The sequence below is a fragment of the Meles meles genome, chromosome 4 (genome assembly GCF_922984935.1).
Source record: "Meles meles chromosome 4, mMelMel3.1 paternal haplotype, whole genome shotgun sequence".
Taxonomy (NCBI): domain Eukaryota; kingdom Metazoa; phylum Chordata; class Mammalia; order Carnivora; family Mustelidae; genus Meles; species Meles meles.
The window spans coordinates 103,092,449-103,118,876 of NC_060069.1; the positions used below are offsets into that span (position 1 = coordinate 103,092,449).

Genomic DNA, 26,428 nt, shown 5'->3' on the forward strand with positions numbered 1-26,428 from the left:
CTCTCTCTCTCTCTCTCCAAAGCAGATGACTGTGAAGTTGTAGGAGTGCCCAACTGGGCAAAACCGTGAGTGAATGGATGAACAGATTTAAGAGAGGTGAGGAGTGTAGGAGATGTATTGGAGACAAGGCAGAGAGTTAAAACATAAGTAGTAAGCTAAGTAGTCACATAACTAAGGGATAGACACTGGGGTGAGATTTCCTGGGGTCAAATCATGTCTTCCTCACTCATTAGCTGTGGGACTGGACAATTTATTTAATCTCTCTGGCTTCAGTTTCCTCAACTGTAAAACGGGGATAGTAATATGCATTTCATAGGGTTGTTAAGATTAAATGAGGCCATATTTATAAGTGTTTAGAATGAGGCCTGCATGTTAAGCTAAGGGTTTGACATATGCTATGGTATGGACATGAGTGGGGCTTAGAATTAATATTTAGAAAAATCCAAAGTGTGGTTACTAATTTCTCTGCTCTGGCTTTACTTGGTGATATTGCACTTATTTTATTTTCAAATTTTTCTTTTTGCATAAGCTGTGAATTTTATCCAAAAATAATGATTAACTCTCACATGATAGATGTTATGTCTAACTTTTTAGGAAGAATTATAGGGATGACATAGCATCAGCTGTGTGTTGGAAGTGAAAAATTTCAAGGTAAACATTGGCATAATAGTAGAATGTAGAAAATACAAATAACAATTAGTGAGGCTCTTTTAAGTTATTTATTGGTACATTTAATGATTATGAATGTAAGAAGATCCAGGATTTCAGAAGAGCTTGAACCTTCAAAGCTGGAATCAATGAAGATTGCAGAGAGGTGAATTAGAGAGTGGGGATATAGGGTATGGCCAAAAGAGCAGCCATTTTATGTTATTGTACATTGAATTATCATGTCTCAATTATAGTAGTAATTCATTAGCCTTAAATCTCTAACCATCATGCCACAAGGGCAGGGCAGAAGTGAAATAAATACTGGAATGTTGTAGAGTTTGAGGTCTTTGAAATTCTCCGCATTGCTAGGCACTGGTCTTTCACCTCTGTGAAATTGTTACATTAGTACTTGGGTAGTAGGAGGACAGGGTTGATTGAGGGATTTGGGACTAAGTGTTTAGTAGTGTGCTTGTGTGAGGGTGTGTGTGTGTGTGTGTGTGTGTGTGTGTGTGTGTGTGTGCAGGGTAAATCAAGCCGTGTGTCTAAGGCAGAGAGCTCACAGAAAATAAAAATAATAAGGCAAGTAAGTATTGGCTCACTTTTGCAAGAATACACATCCGGAAAATTCAGCTAAGAAAGGAGAGGCAAGCAGGTACTTGAGTTCTAGGCAGTGAGCACTCAAATCCAGAAGGCAAAAGACAAGCAATGGAGAAGAGAGAGTCAGGAGTAAAAGGTCAATAGAGTCCATGTAGTAAGTATTCAAGATCCATGCAAAGCTTCTATGTAATGGCCAAGAGAGCAACATCTTCTTACTTAGTTTCAATTGTGGCTAAGTCTGAATCTGACACTGGGGACATTTGGCTGGAAAAAGTTTACTTCAAAAGCATTTATAGGCAGATAAATCAGTTTTTGAGTAAATCAACAGCGCAAATTTGGGGGCATATCTTAAAGCAGCTCTAATGTATTAAAGCTTCCTAAGCCCCTTTATTTTGGCTACCACAACATTAACCAGCATAACATCGTTCTGTCTTTCATATGCGCTGATTTTTTTTAAAATTTTGATTCCAATATAGTTAACATACAGCATTATATTAGTTTCAGGTATACAGTATAGCGACTCAACCGTTCTATACATTACTCAGTGCTCATCATGATAAGTGTGCTCTTTAATTCCTGTCACCTATTTCACACATCATCCCCACCAACCTCCCCTTTGGTAACCATCAGTTACAGTTTATAATTAAGTTTATAGTTAAGAGTCTGTTTCTTGGTTTGTGTCTCTCTCTCTTTTTCCCCCCTTTGCTCATTTGTTTGTATCTTGAATTTCACATATGCGTGAGAGCCTATGGCATTTGTCTTTCTCTAACTGACTTATTTCGCTTAGCATTATACTCTCTAGTTCTGTCCATGTTGTAGCAAATGGCAAGATTTCATTCTTTTTTATGGTAGAATAATGTTCCATTGCATATATATGGACACTTGGGCTGCTTTGCAATGTCTTGGCTATTGTAAATAGTGCTGCAAAAAACACAAGGGTGCATGTATTCTTTTGAATTAGTATTTTCAGGGCGCCTGGGTGACTCAATGGGTTAAGCCTCTGCCTTTGGCTCAGGTCATGATCTCAGGGTCCTGGGATCAAACCCGGCATCAGGCTGTCTGCTCAGCAGGGAGCCTGCTTTTCCCTCTCCCTCTGCCTGCCTCTCTACCTACTTGTGATCTCTCTCTGTCAAATAAATAAATAAAAATCTTTAAAAAAATAAAAATTAAAAAAAAAAACACAAGAATTAGTGTTTCCATATTCTTTGGGTAAACACCCAGTAGTGAGATTACTGGATCATAGTGTAGTTCTATTTTTAATTTTTTGAGGAACCTCTGTTCTGTTTTCCACAGAGGTTGCCCCAGTTTGCATTCCCACCAACAGTACATGAGGGTTCCTATTTCTCTACAGCGTCACCAACACTTGTTTCTTGTGTTGTTGATTTTAGCCATTCTGACAGGCATGAGTTGATGTGTCATAGCAGTTGCTTTTTTTTTAAATATTTTATTTATTTGACAGAGAGAAATCACAACTAGGCAGAGAGGCAGGCAGAGAGAGAGGAGGAAGCAGCTCCCTGCGGAGCAGAGAGCCCAATGTGGGGCTCGATCCCAGGACCCTGGGATCTTGACCTGAGCCGAAGGCAGAAGCTTTAACCCACTGAGCCACCCAGATGTATATGTAGCAGTTGCTTTTTAATTTCAGTTTTGATCTGCATTTCCGTGGTGATGAGTGATGCTGAGCATCTTTCATGTGTCTGTCGGCTATATGTGTGTCTTTTTTTTTTTTCTAAAGATTTTATTTATTTATTTGATAGAGAGAGAGATCACAAGTAGGCAGAGAGTCAGGCAGAGAGAGGGGGAAGCAGGCTCCCCGCTGAGCAGAGAGCACGATGCAAGCCTCAATCCCAGGATGCTGGGATTGTGACGTGAGTCGAAGGCAGAGGCTTTAACCCACTGAGCCACCCAGGCACCCCTATGTGTGTGTCTTTTTTGGAGAAATATCTGTTCATGTCTTCTGCCCATTTTTAAATTGGATTATTTGGTGTGGGTTTGTGTGTGTGTGTGTGTGTGAGTTGTATCAATTCTTTATATATTTTCGACACTAACCCTTTATTGGAGATGTCATGTGCAAAGATCTCCTCCCATTCAGTAGTTTGCCTTTTAGCTTCATTGACTGTTTCTTCCGCTACAAGGAAGAGGCTTTTTGTTTTGATAGTCCTCACATGCGCTGATTCTTAAGTGGCAGCACTGAAAAGGAGTTGGAAGTCTTGAGAGAACAAAAAGTTTGGGCTTCTGGTTTGAGCTACACCCTTCTCTTGATCATGTCTTACTCTTCTGCTCTGTTTTTGGGTCTCTGTGCCAAGGGCCACAGCTCAGGAGAATCTGGGGCCTTTAGATTTTTTCAAGAAGGTGCATTTACTCGATGAGCACATTTTTCTCTTATTATTTGACTTTCACGGTATATTGTTGGCTTGCAAACTCCTGGTCCCTTTATTGTTTTTCTAAGCACTGGCACTCCATAAGAGGTAAGGGTGAGAGTTGGGAGGTCAGGGGTTCACTTCCCTAACCTCTGGTTGGAGGAGGTAAAGAAATGGGGAAGAAAGGCTCATCCTCCCAAATCTACTTGGAGAATTCTATTTGTTTCTACACCATTCTGTTGACTCCTAAACTGCTAATTGTAGATGTGTCTGACTGGCATGAGAATGCGAGTGTCTCTGAAAGCTGTTGGCCTAACATTCAAACCAGAGAGACCACCAGTGGGGAGACCACCAGGCTAGCACACATGAAACTCTGGTTTTACACCCGGCTATGTCACTGGTCACTTGGAGATCTTAGGCAGTCCTTCTGTGCTTTAGTATGGGCTGTGGAATTGAAAAGGCATTAAAATAGATGAACATCATAATTTTTTGATGATACGAAATGATATGAGAAAATGCTCTTGTCAGTATAATTCTAAGTGGAAAAAACGGGTTCCAGACTTGAGTAAAAAACTTGCCTCGTATCCTTAGATGAGTAATTACCCAGCAGAGGCTCAATCCTGAATCTATCCATTATCCAAACCCAAGGTCTTGACCTCTTAGCCTTAGCCTCTACATGGTGGAAACCAGAATGCTTTATTTTTTTAAAGATCTTGTTTATTCATTTATTTAAGTGGGAGAAAGACTGAGAGAGAGCGAGCATGAGCAGAGAGAGAAGCAGACTACCAACTGAGCAGGAGTCCCATGCGGGAGTTGATCCCGGGACCCCGAGATCATGACCTGAGCCGAGGGCTCTAGGTGCTCCTAGATGCTTTATTTTAAATGACATTTCATTACTGATTTTCTGACACCTGGTAAAATATTAAGCAAGGGGGAAGTTGCTTTTGCTATAGTCCATCATTGTTACACAGCATATATCTTCAAGGACTCCATGCCCTCGAGTGTCTGAATTCACTGTCTCAATCAAATTAGTTCACAGGAAGGAAAGCTTAAGAAGGGGAAGGGGGGAAATATATATATAGTTTAATGTTTGGCAAGAGGGAAGATGAAACTGCTAACCTAAAAGAAAAAAATGCATGTTGTTTCATCTTTATCCTGTTTGCAGTGTTTTCTTCCCTTTCCTGGAGAGTTTTGTCTTGGGTTAGAAAATTCATAACACATAACGGATTTCTTTCCTCCCAAACATAATCTAAATGCATGTGAGATAGCCACATTAAGGCAGAGTTGTTTTGGGAAAGTCTGATTTCCAGGTGTGTGACAGCTAAAGATGGGTGTTTATTGGTAATTTGGCTCAAATGATCAGTCTGGCTCTTTAGAGGTGAAAGTAAATAAATGGAAGTAAGTATTAAATCGTGATAGAATAATGGCCTCCCAAAATGTCTGTGTCCTTGTCTGAAACTTATAAATAGGTAACCTAACATAGGAAAAGGGATTTTGCAGATGTGATTAAGGGTTTTGAGGTGTGGAGATTATCCTGGATTATTTGAGCAGTCCAACGTACCCACAAGGGTCTTAAAAAAAATTTTTTTTTAAAGTAGTTTCCATGCTAAAATTTTTTAAGTAGGCTCCATGCCAACTCACAATTCTGAGATCAAGGCTTGAGCTGAGATCAAGAGTCGGACGCTTAAATGACTGACTGAGCCACCCAGGCACCCCTCACGAGAGTCTTTATAAGAAGGAGGCAGGGGGGTTTACAATCCAAGGAGATGTGACAAAGGAATGAGGTGAGAATGATGCAGCCACAATCCAAGGAATGCTGGTGGCCCCCAGAATCTGGAAAAGGCAATGAATGGGTTTTCTGCACGTGTCCAGAAAAACACAGCCCTCTGACACCTTTTAGTCCTGGAAGGTCCATTTCAGACTTCTGACCTCTAGAACTGTAAGATACATTTGTGTTTTTTTAAGCCCCTGGGTTTGTGGTAATCAATTATAGTATCAGTAGGAAACTAATCTCATTACGATTCTTCTAGAATTGTAGACCTTATAAGGGAGGATATTTTCTTCCAAACTTTATTATTGGGGCTGCGCAGTTCTTCAACACGGAAAAGCTTTTAAAAGTTACCGTGACTGGGAAATGTAAAGGGATGGGCCAAGGACAGATAAATATCCTGTTTTGCTTTGTGATCCAAAGTTTAAACAAATCCGTTTATCTTGGGCACTTTCAGTGCTTTGCTGCAAAGTTGATCTGTGAGCAGCAGAAGTAAGAGGGGGACCAATGAGCTGAACGAGACCTCAGTCAATCTGCTTCCTCCGTCTTCGCTTCACTGCTTCATACAGGAAATCTATTGCTGTGTCAAGTTCCAGAGAAGAGTTTCTTCTGTTCTAACTTACGAATCAGCCTAAAGCACAGAGTGGAAGGAGGAGGTTGGTAGAAAGGGAGTGTCCTACTGTGGATGGGCTAAGAGGATCCAGCCGGGAGCCACTAACCAGAGAGAGCCCCACCATGTCCAGAGCTCCTTTCATACCTGTGTGGAGGCAAAGTACCAAGTAAAGGCAGAATACGAGAAATCGGAGATGCCCTGCACTAGAAGAACTCCTAAACAACGGCTTCTACCAATTTTGACTGTCTGCTTAGTGCTCGGTAAGTCTTAATTCTCTGTGAGAGAGCGACAGGAGAATGGCCAGAAACGTGGCTCAGCTTTTGCTAACTTTGCTTTGCTTTTCTTGTGGAGCGAGGAAAGATAATGTGGTCACCGAGATGGGGGCAGGGGTTACTCTCAGATTTATTTCACGTTATTCTCCTTACTCTGCAGTTTGTCTTACTTATTTTACTTTGTATCCTATGGTACTATAGGTATCTATAATTTGCCTCACTGCCTACTTCCTTATTTCCCCGTTCTCCCCCTCCCCTTTTCTGAACGAGGCAGAATAAATCAAGTATTTTCTAGTAACGATCCAAGTCATTTGGGTTCTCTCTGCCCTTCAAAAAAATTAATCCCACCTCACACAGGTCCATATTGTTCACAGTATAAATTAGGAGAATTTATGGCTTTTAATCGCTTTCTACGGCCAGGTGCTTTTTAAAATATAAAACACACCGCGTGGCGGTGCATCTGTGAGGTGTGTCTGTATTTATCTTTAAGACGCGTAGGCTGTAAAAGACACTTTCTGGATGAGAGGACACTGCAACATCTAGGTTCTCGTAGGAGTTGTAGGACACTGGGGGCTCTTGGGGGGGGGTGTCCTGGTTTCACTACAGAAGGTTGGTAGGAGTTGATGTGGGAGGGAGTTTTCAGGTTTCACTTTTAGTAAATGGGAGCAGCTGCAAGGGAACAGTGTAGTTGGCATTACATTTCATAATTTGATCATTGAAAAAATAAAAGACGTATAAAATACTGCCTACCTTCCAGCAAAACTATCTGTTTTCCACATGACAGTCTTCCTGGTGAGCACAAGTAAAATAACCGTATTGTATTCCTGTGCCTTTCTACGCAGAATTTTCATGTACTTTTGGTCCTTTGGTCTGAAAAGCAAACCAGTGAAGTAGGCAGGGAAGACAGTTTTCCATTTTATGAAGGTAGAAACTGAGGCCTGGAGAGGTGAACTGATTTGTCCAACACCACTTGTCAGTAACAGAGTCACACCCAGTCCCGCCTGTAGCATCACCAGATATTTGAATAGGCTTATGCCTTTCACTAAAAAGCACCACTATTTTTAACACCACGAAAAAAAAATTATGCCCATGCTTGGTTATACGCTTAATGGACTACTTACTCACTTAAGAAAAATCAAGTGATCTAAATATTTCAGTAGTTGAGATCTGATTGTGGAAAGCAAAGACCCAACTTGGCAGGGAAACCAGCCAGGCAAGAGGCGATTTTTCATGTCAAATCGCATTATGACTTTTGGGAAGGAAAAAAAAAATCAAGATGAAAACGTAACGGATAATTTTGAATTGTAATGTTTTAAAGGTTTGCATTTTAAAACTGTTTCTGAATGCAACCAGAAGATACTATGTAAGTCAAATCTCTGAAAGCTGTGCGTGTATAATTGTAAAGTTATCGAAATATTAGAACCAGGATACAAAAAAGCAAATTACATTACATGCAGAGATTTACATGATAAATTCGCCATGAAATAATTTAGAATAACGAGAAACAAACTACTTGGGGTATGAGTTTATGTCTTTATTACTAATACTGCTTTGTTATTAATACTGCCAAACAGAAATAACTCAATTTGTTGTACAAGATAAATTCACAAAGGCGCCTAAGAACTGATGACTTCAGAACTAGGCCTGGGTGGTTCATCAGCCTTTAGCTCAGGTCATGATCCCAGGGTTTTGGGATCGAGCTCCGTGTTGGGGTCCCTGCTCAGTGGGGAGGCTCTTTCTCCTTCTTCCTTTACCACTTACCCTGCTTGTGTTCTCTCTCTCTCTCTCTCAAATAAATAAATAAATACAAATATTAAAAAAAAGAATGACTTTAGTGTAAAACATAGCACTTAAAAAATCTTTTTACTTTTATGTTGATTTATTTGCTTATGAGTTCAAGCAATGTGGTCGTTGGTAGGCAAGGTTTATTAAAAAAATGCCTGCAGGGAAAAATTAAAACAATCTAAGCGGTCCGCTGTCTAGCAAGGCTCTCCAACGCTGTGTCTGGTCTTCTTCCCTCACAATCTCCTTACTGTAGCCTATCTGTATTCTAGACTTTTTTCTTGTGTTCACATTATATTTTGCTATCCTAATCAACTTGATTCTACTTTTATCAAAGTCACTGATACTAAGATCCTGATTACTAAGGACTCCACTTTTTTCCTTCTTTGGGCTTATTTGGTTCATTTGTCATTGTCTTCCACTAGAGGGCAGGAAGTAACAAGAAGAGGAACTAAAAATCAAAACAGGGCTGTTGATAGCTTCAGCATGTTTGCGAAAGACAAAAAACAATTGCAAAAGAGGAGTTTGTTTTCATTAATTTCAGTCCTGTCTCCTTTTTCTAGTTTGAGAGTTATGAATTTGCATAATGGTTTCCTCTAAACATCTATGCTTAAGCAATTAGTTAAGTAATAAAAAGTATTAGGAACACTGAATTGTTTATGATGTGTTTGTGAATCGTGGCTAAAAGTTATTAGCAATATAAATTAGGGAGATCAAGGTAAGACAAAATAATTGGAGAGTATTTTAAATTGGTCCCAAAGATGATAGATATTACAGTGGATTAGAGCTGTTGAAGTCTTAATGGAGAAAATGGATCTTGAATGATAAGTTTGGATAGATGGGGAAAGGTAGATACTTACATTGAAATTGAATGTATTGTATTATTTAATGCCCCTTTGCTTCCAAATTTCATCCATGCATTGAATATTTTGGTGCTTTGCGTTTTCTCAGTAAAATCTCAATCTTCAGGCGCCTGGGTGGCTCAGTTGATTAAGCATCTGCTTTCCGCTCAGGTCATGATCCCAGGGTCCTGGGATAGAGTCCAGAAGCTCCCTGCTCAGCAGGGAGCCTGCTTCTTCCTCTCCCTCTGCGGCTCCCCCTGTTTTGTTTTTTTCCCCTTTCTCTCAAATAAATAAAATCTTCAAAAGAAAATCTCAATCTCTTTTCCCTAAATTTCTTGTTTCTTATATATCTCTGTGTTACGTTTAAAGGTTTGTCGTGAGGTATACTTTTAACCATTAACCATGTCATCTTTAAGAATTGTTTACCCTCTTTGACAATAATTTCCTCATTCGTGAAATGAAGGAGATGTAGGAGACTTTTGAGAAATATAAAGTTTTAGAACAGGAAGGGCTTTAGAAACCTTCAAATTTCATTTCATACATGGGCAAATAAAGCCCAGCATTTGTTCAAGGAATTACTAAAGATAACGCCCAACTTTTTAGTAAATGAACTGAGCTTGAAACTCATCCATAGTATCAAACATACAAGGTAAAAGAGATGTGGCAAGTATGTGTGGGATAATAGGAGATTCCTGTCTAGGAAAAAGAAGGCAAGGCTAAAATGTGGGTTAGTTGTTCTGTTAGTAAGTAAGTAAGGGTGGGTGTGTCGTGTGAGGAACTGTGCTTCATGCTGGTGATACTTGAACAAGACAGACATAAATCATGCGCTCATGAAGCTCAGGCTCTCAGAGGAGAGGTAAGCATTAAATAAACTATTGCACATAAGTAATGTGTAAGGAGAAATAGAAAGTGACATGGAAATATGTAATTGGTAAGTCTAGTCTCGTCTGTGAGGGTCAGGGAAGGCTTCGCTTTGGAAGTGGTGTTTGAGATGAAGAGAAGCAGAAAAGAGCGAGGCAGGAAGCATTGAGGGACTCACATTCCAGGCGGGTCAAGCACCTTGTATGAAGGGCAGAGGAAACTGAACTATGACTGCAGTTGTAAACAAAACAAAACAAAACAAAAACGAAAAACCAAAGAGAAATCAACTGTATCGAGGCTCAGCTGGGGTTCTGGGAGTGAGGGAGAATGATGAGAAAAGGTGCAGAGAGAAAGCTGGGCGGATGAGACATGGGGGAATGTCTGCATTAACGTGCCTAAGGAGAAAGACGGGTTTGCAGAGAAAGCAAAGGAGACAGGGCAAAGTACAGGGGTAATAGTAGGGGGTAAGAAAAGGGATTTACAAGGAAAGGGAAGTGGTTAACAGCATCAGAACCTTCCAACAACCCAGGGGCACCAGCCCTGAAGAAAGGCCAAAGGAGCTGGTGACCTTCAAAACTGGGTTCTGAATGGAAGGGTATAGGAGCCACAAGATTGCTGGTGTTGAGGAGAGGGTGGGTGTGGAGGAAATTGAGGCTGTGGTCACAGACCCCTCATTCCAGACATTTGGCAGTAACAAAAGGAGAACGGATCACAGTTAGAAGGAGAAAGCAGCATCTAATTTCTTTCAACCAACATAGGGGAAACCTGAGTGTGTTCAAAGGGTGTCATCTGAGAACACTCAGTGATTTGGTCAAGGTTCTTTTCCAAACTGGGGGTGTGTATATGTAGCTGTTAGTTGTTTAGTGACTTATTTTCTTTTTCCTTGCCATTTTGTTAGTTTGCCATGAAATGTTACCTCTCCCCGAAGGTGAACTATTATATAATATGAGAGTATTTGGTTATATGATCCTGTTTTGTGGTATTGACAATTTTTCAGAAAAAATGTCCAAGTCAAAATGATGAAATCATGTTACTTTTATTTTCTAAAAAATCATCCCATCTCTTGTTCATTGGATCCTTCCCAGATGTTCCCCAAGGGTTAGTTCCCCAAGCTAGTTGAGAGTCACCTATAGAACCTAAATCATTAAAGATACTGTGATGCCATCTCAAATCTACTTAATCAGACTAATCAGGGTGCAGAGTCTGAGATCTGGGCTTTCATAAATCCTTGCAGATGGTTCTGATGGGAGCTTGGATTTAAACACTGTCTTAGGTCTTTATCACCCAAACTATCCCTCTTATCCTGCATACTCAGCAGATGGCTGCTCACTTTTGATTTACCTGTCATTTAGTGTGGATTTCTTAAACCAAATGATGACCTTTCTGAGGGTAGAGACCTTACTTCATGCATCCTATCACCCCCCAGAGCTCTGCACAGGTACGGACGCTAAGTAAGGATACTCTGAAAATGTTCGTCAACATGAGCTTCCTCCAAATGTCTCTGTGTCTGTAACTTTTCTTGCCCTTTCTGCTTCTCTCTTAAGAGACAATGTATTTTCCCCTTCTTCTTCTTTTTCTCCTCCTGCACCTTCTTCTTCTTCTTCTTCGATTTATCTATTTACTTGAGAGAGATAAAGCTCAAGCTGGGATACAGGCAGAGGGAGAGAGGGAAGGAGAGAGAATCCTCAAGCAGACTCTCCACTGAGCAGGGAGCACAAAGCAGGGATCGAACCCAGGAAGGACCCCGAGGTCATGACTTGAGATGAAATCAAGAGTCTGTCACTTATCCAACTGAGCCACCCAAGAGTCCCAGTATCAGTCTTTTCAAAAGCAAACTTCCACTTTGCTTTGGCCTCATTTCCTGCCAGTACCACTAGGATCCTGCTTTACCATCACTGGTGTAAATTCTAGCTCCCTCTCTTTCTGTCTACAAATAGGTTGTGCTCTCCTCTGTTAGATGCCTTCTCCCTCCTCATCGTTCCAAATATCTTCCCATTCCTCTCTCTCAGGTTTGACATGAAAGGATAAAGCCCCTTGTCATTCTTGCATACTTTCAGGGTCTTGAAAGAATAAGTCTTCATGTGTTGACAGTTGCTTCTGCTTGACTCCTTTCAATCTTGTGCTCGTACCTCTGTCTTAACACTACTCTCTTACAGATGCTACGGCTCTCTGACCACTTTCTTGTTAGTAAATCATAAAGCCTCTTAGTCCTTAACTTAAGGCTTTTCCCACGTGATTTTTTTTTTTTTTTTTTGGATTTTATTTATTTGACAGAGAGTGACACAGTGAAAGAGGGAACAGCAGCAGGGAGAGTGGGAGAGGGAGAAGCAGTCTTCCTGCTGAACAGGGAGCCAGATAAGGGGCTCGAAACCAGGACCCTGGGATCATGACCTGAGCAGAAGGCAGACGCTTGCTGACTGAGCCACCCAGGTGCCCCTTCCCATGTGATTTGATTTTGATGATTCCTGTCTTGAAATCTCCTCCCTGGTTTGTGGCATTGCGTTTACTTTCTTCATCATTTTTGCTAACTCTGCTTCTTCCAACAGATATCTAATTATAAATGTTTTTGAGACTTTGATTTTTGGCCTCTTCTCTAATTTCCACATCAGAGTCAGCAATTTGGCAGCCTATGGACTAGATCTGGCTTGCAGACACTTTTCATTGGCTCGTGTAATATTTTTAAAAATCTGAATTAGTTGCCAATACTTTAAAATTGGGAGATTTTTTTTACCCCAAACCCCTGACCTAGAATCTAGGGTTTCTGAGAGGGTAAAGTTAAACTACGTATATCAAGCACATAACACCATCTGAATTTTACATTCAAAAGGTGGTATCTTAATTATTATTTTGCAGTTTTCAAATATCTTTCATAGATATTATTTCAAAATTTATTTAATTAACCCTTAGAGATCAACTTCCTTGTTGTTTTGTTTTCTGGAATTAAAAACTATGCTGAAATTAATATTCTAGTACATATAGCTTTGCATATTGATATGTATGGGTATTCACTATCCATTCAACACACTGTCTATCCCTTGTGGTAACTGTTATACATTTGTACAACATCTGTCCTGGGCTAGGGAACAAATCTATCCCTATTCACTAGTTTCAGACTATGTGATGGTAATTGCCTGAAAAAAAAATTAACCCATCAACATGGGTTTTATTAGCACAGTGTCCTGACCAACTGATACAGGCTTTTTGATGATATCATTTTGGAAACTAGGGTCAAATTTGTGATTTACCATAATTCTTTTGGCTTTCCAAATTTTATTCATCCATGGAATTCGTTATTGGATTCTTATGTTTTGGAGCTTGATACTTAAACTTTTCTCACTCTTCCTTTTTATAAACAATTTGGGTGTTTTATTTTTCTCTCTGTGTTGTATCTGAAGAATATAATTGTAGTTACCATCTAAGTCACCTTTCAACATATTACTTAACCTTATCTTTTATTGGCCTGTTGGTATCTTTTGCCCATTTTTTCCATTGGGTTGTTCATCTCTCTCTTTCTCTCTCTCTCTCTCTTTCTTTTTCTTTTTTTCTTGGTTTATATGTTTTCTGTATATTTTTTGGAGGAAATTAGTCTTTTGTTTATCGTAAATGTTCAAAATATTCCACAGGTTTTTGCTTGTCAACATTAGTTTACACATTTTCTTTTCTTTTTTGCCATATAGGAATGTAAGATTCTTTCTATAGTCATCTTTCGCAATGTTTTCTTTTGTGGTTTCTGTTTTGTACCAGGGTTAGAAGGTTTTTTTAACTCACAGTGACAACTGTCCCAGTTTGCCTCGGACTTCTCTGGTTTTATTTTGATTTTTTAAATTAATTTTTATTTTTTAAAAATATTTTATTTATTTATTTGAGAGAGAAAGAGAGAGCATAAGCAGGGTGAGCAGTGGAGGGAGAGAGAAAAGCAGGCTCCCCACTGAGCACAGAGTCAGACGGGAGTCGGGGAGTTGATTCCAGAACCCGGGATCATTTCCTGAGTGGGAAGGCAGACACTTAACTGACTGAGTCACCCAGGTGCCCTGATTTTCCTGGTTTTAGCACTAAACATCTTATGTCCCAGGAAGCCCCACATTCCCTGGCAAACCACAGTGTTACTCACTCCATGTCCCATTTAAGATTAAAAAAAAAAAAAAATCACCTATGCTTTCTTTCAGTCTGTCTATCTATCATCTATCAATGATTTCTGTCTTTGGTTCATTTTACTTTATTTTTGTGTAAGAAGTAAGGTAGGAATCTGTTGTTGTTGTTTTTTCTTAAATGACTAGATAAGTTTCCTAATACCATTTATCAAGGATATAAGTAATTATCTTTCCCCTTATGAGTTTGAATGACCACTGTTATCAGATACTAAATTTTTATATGTATAGATTAAGCAACTGAGGTTCAGAGAGTAGTCTGTGAAAGATTGCAGAAGTAATAAATGGAAGAGCCAAAATATTGGTCAATTTTCTTTACTCTAATTTTGTTGTTTTTCTGAAGTTGTTCTGCTAGAACTTTGGGTTCCCGTCCAATGTTTTGCTTATTGAACACCTAATTAGGTGTTGTCTGCTACTAAATAAATACCTTTGAAAATGCAAATCACATTTATAAATTAAAGCATAAGGATGCAACATCATTGATGCTGTGATACAGGGATCAATTGCTCACATTGTTCTATTAAAACGTGTATATACTAATTGTGTTTTTGTGTTTCTTTGAACTTATTATTTTAATTTTCTATTATATTAACATATATATTGCCGAGTGTATTACGTATGTGCATTTCAAAGAACAATTACACAGTGAATGTTTATGAAAGTTTATGAAAATTCTACCACCCAACCTTTGCTGTAAGCTGTTATCTTTTGGGATAATCATTCCCTGCCTTTTTAAATGTTTTACCATGTATGTATCCAGCTCTAAACAGTAAGAGTTATTTTGCCTTTTTTTTTTGATTGCATGTAGATGAAATCATACTCTGTATATTATTTTATTGTTGCTTTCATTTGCTGAATAGTATGTGTGAGATTTACTCATGCTTAAGTTTGTAGTTATAGTACATTAATATAAATAATTTTTATCCTAAAACTTCAAATGCTTGCAAAACAGTTTTTTTCCTTGAAAAAGTTCTGGTGCAGAAATAACAAATATGATTTAAGATAAGAAATCTTGGGGAGACTGGGTGGCTCAGTGGGTTAAGCCTCTGCCTTCAGCTCAGGTCATGATCTCAGTGTCCTGGGATTGAGTCCTGCATCGAGCTCTCTGCTCAGCAGGGAGTCTGCTTCCCCCTCTCTCTCTCTGTCTGCCTCTCTGCCTGCTTGTGATCTCTGTCTGTCAAATGAATAAATAAAATATTTAAAAAAAAGAAATCTCCTATTTTGTATTTCAGTTTCTTTCTTTTTCAGACACAAGGATTCATGATAATGGAGATATTAAGCTATAATACATATGAACATATAAAGGAGAGTTTTCATTTTAAAAATATGTTATATTTCTTATAGCTAAAATGGCAAATGTTTATTTTTCTCTTCTGTTCCCCTTCTATAGAAAGATACATTTGTCTCAGGGAAAAAAATTTATGAAATCATCATGTGAGACTAGAATAATAGGAAAAAATGAGATTGTCTCTTTTTGGCCATGGTGTGTTTTCCCCTTCCTTCCTTCCTTCCTCCTTCCTCCTTTTTTTTTTTTTTAACATTTATTTGTTTTTGTGAGAGAGAGCATGGGAGGGGGGTGTGAGGAGCAGAGGGAGAGGGAGAGAGAGAGACAGAAACCTAAGCAGACTCCTCACTGAGTACAGAGCCCAATGATCCCACAACCCTGAGATCATGACCCTGAGACCATGACCTGAGCTGAAAGCAAGAGTCCAGTGCTTAGCTAACTATACCACCCAGGTGGCCCAGCCCTGGGTCTTCAGATCTTAGTTTTCTATAATCCCTTCAGGCATGTGTCACCTGCACATAATAGTATTTTTATTTAGAATACACTTTCCTCTCTCTCTCTCTCACTCTTATTATTGGCTTCTTGTCTGTTGGATCTTGTGTTAATTACTTATTGTTACATAATAAATTATCCCCAAACAAGTATTTATTTTCTTGCTGTGACCAAGGTGGGGAGAGAGAGAGAGAGAGCAAGCATGAGTGAGCACACACTGGAAACCGCAGTCTTTTTATAATTGACTCTCTGCACTGATATCCATCACTTTCACTATATTGTAGTCATTAAGTGTATGAGTGAGTCCAACCCACAATCAAGAGAAGGGAATTTTACAGACATGAATATCAGGAAGAGAGAACATTGGGAACCACCTTAGGGGCTGTCCACCACCTCGAGACTAGGATAAGTTGCTCAGGGTACATATTTATACTTTTCATTTGCTACTATTGCAATTTCACATAATTATTTGATTATTTGGTTAATGTTTATTGTTCCCAGTAGATTGACACTCCAGGATAAATAGGCATTTATTAAGTGCCTAGCTACTGTAGTTTAATAAAGGAATATTAATATAACTTCAAGTTGCCCTCCATCAGTCCAAAAGTTCTAGAATACCCGATTGGGGGTCACTCTGCCCTTTGAATGAAAACTACTAGTGATCATAATCTGATTATAATCTTAGAAGGCAGAAAATATTTCCTTTATTTCCAAAATTTATCATAAAATTAATGTATTAGACTTCAGGAAGCTTTAGTAGAGAAAAGATTCAGATAAGTCTTTTAGTTCAAGCATTCCTATTTGGTATATATAAATAACAGAATTTGGGGAAGAATTAGTAATGTTTTCAATTATTCCTACAGGGTGATACTGCTTTTTAAATTATATATCGAAATAAAATTATGATTTAGGCTTCCTCCTCCAAAGGTTACGAAGTTCATAGATTTTTTGTTTGACTACCATGGACTTTCATAATTCCTAGATCCCGATGTGAAAACCATTGCATTAGAGGAAGAAATAGAGCTAGCGTATTTGGGTGACAATTCCTCAGTATCTGTAAAAAAAGACATAATTTAATTCCACAACTTCTTGCTCGAATACCTTCATAACTGTTGGGAAATAATACTTTTATGTCTAACCTATATCTGCAAGATGAAGTTTTATAAAACACAATGAAAATATTTACTAACTAAAATGTTAAGTTTGGTATTTAAAGCTTTCTGGAGCCAGAAGTAAAGGTTGAAAGTAAAGGTTTCTGTATTGTATTGACTTTACCATACTGTTGACTAGAAAAAGTTATGTACTTAGTGTAGCTAAATAAAGATTGTTCCAGCAGTGTAATTTGAGTTTCCAGATCTTTGTGTGATTAAGATTTCAGCCTCAAAGTTGCATTTATTTTAAAAGAAACCTTGAATCTTTACGTGAGGTGTATTTCTTCTTTATGACTAGGTTTAATACCTCAGTCTGTCATGTGCTTTGAATACTTTTCATGAGTTATTCCTCACTCATTAATTTAAGAATGAGAGTCTGTGTTTTGCAGAGGGGGGACCTAGAGCATATGAATTCATTTAATTATCTAAAATGAAACAGAGTGTGAAAACTCGTATCTCTCATATTTTGTAGCCATTGCTAATCTGTGATGGTCCAGCACTATATTTGTTATAATAACCTGTAGAGTTTTGAAGTTGGAAAGCTTGAAACATCAAATGTAGAATGAAATAATTCTGTTACTTGGTTTTCCTTATGAAAAATATCAGGATATTTCCATGTATCTCAATGTGTTGAAATGTATTTCGGTGTATTCTGTATTTTTCAAAGTAGTTAAATTCATTCAGTGTTAAATAACAATAAAGATGACAAGTGAAGATGGAAAGACCATAATAAGCAGTAAGAATGACTTCTCATTAATTAGTACTAGCTTAGAGGCTCCAGGTTCTGTAAAGAAATGTCAAAAGAAACTTAAAAATGGAACTATGCCACATGATTCTCTTTTGCAGAAACATGGGCATCTTATCAGAGCATAACAAATAGTTTAGGCTCCAATGTTGTCCCCAATTAAGCATTATTTTAACTTAAAATTCACTGTTTTAGCCTCCTTACTGCTTTGTTTGCCTTCTCCTCAAAGAACCTGCAAATGAATGAAAGGGCAAGAAATCTTTAACTTTTCCGTTTGCCATCCCCATACGCCGGAAATACATGAATCTTAGCAACCCTAGTAACTATTGGAGGATAGCATAATCCACATTCTAATTAGGTTACTAGCAGTTACTTGACCAGGGGTTTTTATTGGGAGTGGTGAAGTATGAACAATGCCTATCTCTCCCTTTTTTAGTCAGGACAACACAGCAGACCACAGGATTTTAGAAGAGATAAAAACTGTTTAACCTCACAAAAAAAACCATGTGTTCTTTCTGAGAGCCTTTTCCCCCCTTCACTGGAGGAAGCCTTTGGAGTATGGCTTTGCACAGTCATGCCCATACAATGTCTGCTGTGTGGGTGGTGTATGCTTGCTCAGGCATATGACAATGACGATTTGGGAAAGGAAACTTCTGGTGCTCAAAGTGAGTAAGAGGTTTCATTTGTACTAAAATCACAAAACAATCTTACTTCTACTGATACTTTTGACTTAGATGGAAAAGTTTTTTTTTTATACCATTATTTTCAGAGTCAAGGGTTTTTCCATTTGTATTTTGTTTTGTGTTTGTGTGGATGCGTGTTCTAGAGTTGCATATGTTAAAACTTGATGTTTCTGATACTGTATTTAGTTCAACTGAGGGACAATTTATGTACAATTAACTGTATCCATTTAAAAGGTACAGTTTGATGAGTTTTGTCCTATTCCTGTGAATCATCACAAACAAGACACAGAACATTTCCATCATTCCCCTTATATTCTTTCATGTATATTTGCAGTCCATCCTTGCCTTGGTCCCTATCTGTAGGCAACCACTGATCTGCTGTTAGGCACCACAGACAGATGAGTTAGCATTTCATCTCTGCAGCATTCTTTTGTGCAGTGTATAGTGTATACTCTTTGTGTCTGCTTGTTTCACGCAACAGAATGAGTTTGAGAATCATCAAGGTTGCTGTGCGCTCCTTTTGTGTTGCTGAGTCATATTCCACAGACAATTTACCCATGTATCCATTAACTGATGTTTAGATTGTGTCCAGCTTTTGGCCATTGCGAACAAAGCTGCTATGAGCATTCATGCACAAGTCTTTGTGTGGACATATATTTTCATTTCTCTTGAGTAAATACCAAGATTGGAATGGTTAGGTTGTATGGTGGGCACACGTTTGACTTTTTTAGTGTAGTTTCCACTAACACTAACAATATGATTATTGAAAATAGGTAACGATATTTTTTGCAATTATTTTTGTCATTAGCTTATATTCCACTAAGAGGCATAGAGTCAAATTGCTGTGTTTTGAAAGTCAATTGGAATAGCTGCTCTGTATGTGGTTATTGCAACCAATTCTACATGCACTTAGGTTCATTTGTTTCACTTTGCTTCATAATTTTAGTGTTTACAAGTAATTTGGTTATACTTTATGATTATGGAAAATGGTTACATGGTTCCAAAGTCAAATCTATAAAATTAGAGACATATTATTTCTATTTCTGTTCCTATTTCATCTATTTAGTTTTGAAATTATAAGCAAGGAAAGAAAGAACACACACACACACACACACACACATCCCTTATAGTTTAGATGAACAGTAGTGTACTATATACAATTTTGTGTATCCTGCTTTTTCTACTTAACAATATATCTTGGAGATCCCTCCATAATAGTTTATAGAGCTTTCCCTCATTCTTTCTAAGAGTTTCATTATATTTCGTTTGGTGGATGTACCATAGTATAGAAAACTAACCCCCTATGAGAGCTCATTGGGTTATTTCTCAAATTCTTGCTATGACAATGTTGTAATGAATAGTCCTTGCATATATTCTTTTAATACTGTTGCCTGGGTTTCTTTAGGATAGATTCTGAGATTTGGCATTGCTAGGGAAGAGAAATGCATATGTAATTTTGCTATATATTGCCAAATTTCCTTCTGTGGACGTTGTAACGCTCTACATTCCTGCCAGCCTGATATCGGCATGCCTATCACTCCACAGCTCCAAAATACATTGTCAAAGTTTTGGCCTTTGGCAGTCTAATAGGTGAGAAATGGTATTTCTGCATAGTTTTAATTTGCATTTATTTTACCATGAATGATGTATGAGCATCTTCCTATATGACTAAAAGACTTTTGTACTGCTTCTGTAAACTAAATCTCCATATCTTTAGTCCAGTTTACTGTAAGATTGTGTTGACCTTTATATTTTTAGCACAGTTTGAGTCACGTACATGACAGGCAGCTGTGCAAACCACTCTTCTAAGCACCGAAGATGTGGAATGAAAAATATAAATGAAAATCCCTGCATATATGGAGTTTATAATCTAGTATATAATCTAGTTTACAATCTAGTGAGGGAGTGATGAGTTTGGCCCATGAATTTTGGCAATTGTCTCCCACCCTCCTCCTTACCTTAACTATTTCTGTTCAGATTTGGAATTCATACTGCTTGTGTCCATACACCATTGTAATCTTGATTCTATTGACTTACCATTTGATGTACTCTTTCAGACCTTTGTCTCTCTGTTTCCCCCCAAACATGGGTTGGATTTGCTTCATTGACTCTCTTAATTTAGATTAATTTGGGTAGTGCATTTATCCCAGTGCATTCCTTAGATCCCATCCTTGGTTTCTATTCAGTAGTAGGACCTCCTTGCACAAGAATAGTTGGGCAATTTAGAGCAGCTTACAAGCTGGGCAGCCTTGGACAAATTGCTTCATCACCCTGAGTCTGCATTTCTTTAACTGTAAAATGACGTTAAAATACTTGTCAGTGTGGGGAGGCTGAAATAAATAGCATATGCTAGTTACCCAAAATTTGTTCCTAGCAAACTTTTGAGCAAGTGCTCAAAAACTCTTAATTTTAAAGACAGTGTTTTATTAAAGTAAATGGTAGCTTGGAGGAGCAGTGGGTTCAAAATTTCTCCAGAAAAACACTGTGTTAAATCTTATGCTAAAATGTTTCTCTTTGCTAGTCAGGTGCACCCACTCTAGATATATTGGAAATGTATCATTTTCTTGTGAACACTTTCTAGGAATGTTGTGCCTTCCACAGTGAGAACCTGCCAATATCCAGCCTCAACTCTAATTGCACATCTGGTTTTTCTCACTTAATGACAAGACTAAACTATTCCTAATTCGTTGAAAGTCCCATGTAGCTTCCTATCTTTTTCTAAATGACTTTTCTTTTTGTATGCAAAAAGATTTCCTTTTTTCTCCCTGCAGAACTCATCTACTGAGCTCAAATATCACGTGTTATACAAAATCTTCCCTTTTACCCTTGCTCTTTTAGAGTTAAACATTTTTTCTTTTTAACTTCTGGACATTATTTTACTTCTATCATCACTCTGAACACTTTACCTTCTAATCATATACATAGCTGCTTCCTTGTCTGGACCTTTAGCTCTTGGAGAGAAGAGGGCATTTTTTATTATGATGTTTCTATGCTTGGTGAGTACTTTGCCAGAAGTTGCTGCTCAAAAAAAAAAAAAAAAAAAAGTTTATTAGCAATTCCCACTTAGAGTTTGCCTTACAAAATTTGAACTTGATAGACCATTGTCCATATGATATGATTTCAACAATGCTTAGGAAAATCCTTTTTTGTTCCATACCAGCCCCCAATGAACACATCACTACTAAACTTTCTTGACTTACTCACTGGTGGCCCCAAAGCCTGTAATGGATGGTAAAATCCTTTTCACGATTGGAGGTAAAGTAAATGCATATAAGCCAGGAATAAGAAATACTTTGACTTGGGGCGCCTGGGTGGCTCAGTGGGTTAAGCCTCTGCCTTCAGCTCAGGTCATGATCTCAGGGTCCTGGGATCGAGCCCCATATCGGGCTCTCTGCTTGGCAGGGAGCCTGCTTCCTCCCCTCTCTGGCTGCTGCTCTGCCTACTTGTAATCTCTCTCTCTCTCTCAATCTGTAAAAAAGAAAAAAAAAATTAAAAAAAAAAAAAAAAGAAATACTTTGACTTGAATATAAAGACAGCAGGGTGGTGACAGACACTTTTCATCTAAAGTAGGGGTATGCCAAAAAGGTAGGAAGTTAAAGTCAAAAGTTCATCGTGGGGTAAATTGTCCTGAGACGTCTTGACTGTCATAACTTATGTTTTTCTTGGCAACTGCAATCCAAAAATGGCCTGTAGAATGTAAAAAAATTGTGACTTTAACTCGGAGTCAGAAATACTAATGTTATTCTTCTGATCACCCCATATGTCTTTTCAGAGTGCATACGTGCAGGAGTGGGAAGTTCTGGGACACCAGGGAACTCAACGAAGCAGCAAACAGGTAAGGACAATTACAGTTTGGGTAAAGGTCATCTTTTAACGATAGCTCTATTAGAAGTATGCTTGATGCTGGTACAGTTTGTATGTTAAGAACTTGAATCGTCTTTAAAAAAAAAAGAACTTGAATCGTCTTCTGTTGTAGTTATAGGCTCTTGTTTAAAAGAGTCTAAATATAATATTGTCTGTTTTATGAAGAGTTCATCATTTGTTCATTCTAAAATGATTTCTATGATTATTTAGTAACTTTTTCAAGAATGGTGATCACTAAGCAAACCAATGGCATGTTAAAAAATTTTCACTGGGTGTTATACACAAATATGACTCATGGATACAACCTCAAAAACTAAAGAAGTACTCTATGTTGATTAACATAACTTAATAAAAAAAAATTCTCATTCAGTTTGAAACATGGGTTTAAAAAAGAGGTCTTAGCAGATATGAGTAATTTATTGTCTCTGTTCCCCACTCAGCCCTACTGTCTTCCAAAGTTGCCATTATACTTAGCTTCTTCTTTATATTTTAAATTTTTATTTTTATTGTATACCTCACTTCATTGAAAAATAATTCCAGTGACTCCAAAATGCATTCCTGGTCTTATAAATATACTTTGTAATTTCACTCAATTATTTCACTATCTAGAAAAATTAGATTCCAGGTAAATAATTAAAATAATTATATAATTATAATTATAGGTAAATAAGTAAAATAATTATATAAACTATAAATCCAAAGGTTGGAAACAATGTATCAGTGGTGCCCCCCCAAGAATGGTGGATTGAATGGTGTCGCCCTCAACAAAAAGTCCAGCTGGATCTTGTGAATGTGGCTGCATTTAGGAAAAGAGTCTTTGAAGATGTAATTAAGTTAAAGCTCTTGAGAAGAGATCATCCTGGATCAGAGTGGGCCTAAATCCAATGATAAGAGTCTTTAGAAGTGAAGAGAAAAGGACACAGGGAGAGCCAATATGAAGATGGAGACAGTGATTGAAATGACATGTCTACAAGCTGAGGAACACCAAGGATTGCTAGTTGCCACCACAAGCTGGAAGAAGTAAGAAGCATTCTTCCCTTGTGCTGTTGGAAGGAACACAGCCCTACTGACATGTTAGTTTCAGACTCCTGGATTCCAGAAATACTAAAAAATACATTTCTGATTTTTTTTAATGTGACCAAGTTGGTCATTTTATATTAAGGCAGCCCTAGGTGGCTAATCTAATGAGTCATTAAGTTACTTTTCTACTATAAATATGTTTTAAAAAACACAATTCACATTTGTTTCTGTCTCTCTCTCTATATATATATATATTGTGAAAGTATTAAATTAGACTTCTGGTGTTAACAATGTAAAAGTATAATCTTTATGAACTTTAAAGAAAATTTGGTTTCAGATAAATAAAGAAAAGAAAGAAATCACAGGACCACTGACCAGAAGGCTGACACATTTGTTTTACTACTTTGGTGTACACAAAGCTTCAAGAAAGCCTGGATAAGGAATTTTCAGTGAAGATACTTGATATGAAATTAGAATTTCATGGCAACTAACTGCAGTTGAGATAATAAAACTAAAGGACTCATATATCAACAGTTAACAAAGTTTAAAAGTCATTTCCAATATTGTAAAAGTAATTAGAGGAATATTTGTGAAAAGAAGCAATTTCTTCTCTTCTGAAAACAATCCTTTTGCACATTTAAGAATACATTCCGACTTGTGGGTTTTATCTCTGGCATGAGAAGTCGTAGTCATCTTGTCTGGAAATATCGGCAATTTAGTTCTTATCAGATATAACTAAGTCTGTATCTGGATAGTATAGGATTCTGTTAGAAGAGCCTGGTCTGGCATTAAGTGATGTCTTCATAACTGATTTGAATGAAGTTTTCAAATATTATATTTTTTAAATTTAATTTAATTTTTTCAGTGTTCCAAGTTTCATTGTTTATGCACCATACCCAGTGCTCCCTGCAGTACATGCCCTCCTTAATACCCACCATCTGGCTTACCCATCCCCCCACCCCTCTCCCTCCCAAAACCCTCAGTTTGTTTCTCAGAGTCCACAGTCTCTCATATTCATCCTTTCTGATGGAGGCGTAATATTCCATTGCATATATGGACCACATCTTCTTTATCCATTCGCCGTTGAAGGGCATCTCAGTTCTTTCCATAGTTTGGTGATTGTGGACATTGCTGCTATGAATTGGGGTGCATATGGCTCTTCTTTTCACTACATCTGTATCTTTGGGGTAAATACCCAGTAGTGCAATTGCAGGGTCATAGGGAAGCTCTATTTTTAATTTCTTAAGGAATCTCCACACTGTTGTCCAAAGTGGCCAGATCAACTTGCATTCCCACCAACAGTGTAAGAGGGTACTTTAAATTAAGAGTCAGTAAACTATGGCCCATGGGCAAAATCCAGCCAGCTCATTTTTGTAATTAAAGTTTTATTAGAAAAAAAGCCACGCCCATTTATTTATATATTATACATGGTTGCTTTCTTGCTGCAATCATAAGATTGAATACTTTCAATGGAGACCATATGGACTGCAAAACCTCAAATATTTACTCTTTGCTCTTTTATGGAAAAAGCTTGCAGTTTTTGATTTTTCTCTTCTAGTACCCTCAGCCCACCTCACTTATACCCTTTAGACCTAATACAACTTAGAAATTACCTTTTGATGACTGTTTCCTTTGCTGTGCAGAAGCTATTGATCTTGATGAAGTCCCAAAATTTCATTTTTGCTTTTGTTTCCCTTACCTTTGGAGACGTGTCTTGAAAGAAATTGCTGTGGCCGATGTCAAAGAGATTACTGCTTATGTTCTCCTCTTGGATTTGGATGGAGTCCTGTCTCACATTGATAAAAAACTTCTCAAATTCAACACCCCAAAAACAAATAATCAAGTCAAAAAATGGGCAGAAGACATGAACTGACAGTTCTCGAAAGAAGACATAAGAATGGTTAACAAACACATGAAAAAATGTTTAACATCATTAGCCATCATGGAAATGCAAATCAAAACCACAATGTGATACCACATTATACCAGTTAGAATGGCCAAAATTGGCAAGGCAGGAAACAACAAATGTTGAAGGGGATATGGAGAAAGGGGAACCCTCTTACACTGTTGGTAGGAATGCAAGCTGGTATAGCCACTTCGGAAAACAGTATGGAATTTCCTCAAAAAGTTAAAAATAGAGCTACCCAATGACCCAGCAATACAAATATAGTGAAAAGAAGGGGCACATGCACCCCAATGTTCATAGCAGCAATGTCCACAATAGTCAAACTGTAGAAGGAGCCAAGATGCCCTTCATCAGATGAATGGATAAAGATGCTGTCCATATATACAGTGGAATATTACTCAACCATCAGAATGGATGAATACCCACCATTTGCATTGACAGGGATGGAACTGGAGGAGATTATGCTAAGTGAAATAAGTCAAGCAGAGAAAGACAATTATCATAAAGTTTCACTTATATGTGGAACATAAAGAATATCATGGAGACATTAGGAGAAGGAAGGGAAAAAGGAAGGAGGGGAAATAGGAGGGGGAGATGAACTATGAGAGAGTATGGACTATAGGAAAGAAACTGAGGGTTTTTTTTGGCGGGGGGGATGGGTGAGCCCGGTGACAGGTATTAAGGAAGGCATATATTGCATGGAGCACTTGGTGTTATATGCAAACAATGAATCATGGAGCACTACATCAAAAACTAATGATGTACTCGCATAACATAATAGATTAAAACAAAATAAAAAAGAAATTTCCTTTTGACACTTCCAAATGGAAACTACAGTACCATCATTGAAACTACCCACATCCTAAATTTTATCTCATTATAAACCCTCAGTCTTGGTTGCTGGTGAATTTGACAAAGGAAGAAACTGTCAGACCTTCTGAGAAGCCAGATATGATAGGATGGGAGAGGTCTGGAAAGACTAAGCTATGTTAAGTTATAATTGAGCTTTAAAATCTAGAATATCTAAGTTATAGCTCGATTTCAGTAAGCCCTCTGAGGTCAGCTCTGACTCATTTGTTTCTGGAATCGATTCTTGAGCCCAATATGAGCTAAATTTAATCATTCAACTTCATTTTAAAAAAAAAAAAGATTTTATTTATTTATTTGAAAGAGAGAGAGAGAGAGACTGCACATGAGCAGGGTGAGAGGGAGAGGGAGGAACAGGCTCTCTGCTGAGCAGGAAGCCAGATGCAGGAACTCCAGAAGCATGACTTGAGATGAAGGCAGACACTTAACCAACTGAGCCACCCAGCTGCCCCACAACTTCATTCTTTGCCTTCCTTCCAGACCAAGCTAATAAAACTTAGTTGCCTAAAAAAGCCCAATTATTTGAG

The 26,428-nt window shown here is 37.9% G+C and overlaps 1 protein-coding gene across 2 annotated transcripts in view; it reads left to right on the top strand.

Moving 5' to 3' along the window:
* Positions 1–5,888: 5,888 nt before the first annotated feature.
* Positions 5,889–26,428, top strand: part of LOC123939664 (cell surface glycoprotein CD200 receptor 1-like) — a 31,720-nt gene continuing 11,180 nt past the window's right edge. For both annotated transcript variants that reach the window (XM_046001435.1, XM_046001436.1), the window contains exons 1-2: positions 5,889–6,243; positions 22,017–22,079. In XM_046001435.1, the coding sequence (XP_045857391.1) occupies positions 6,177–6,243; positions 22,017–22,079 (130 nt within the window). In that variant the 5' untranslated portion in view covers positions 5,889–6,176. The remainder of the gene's footprint in view (positions 6,244–22,016; positions 22,080–26,428) is intronic.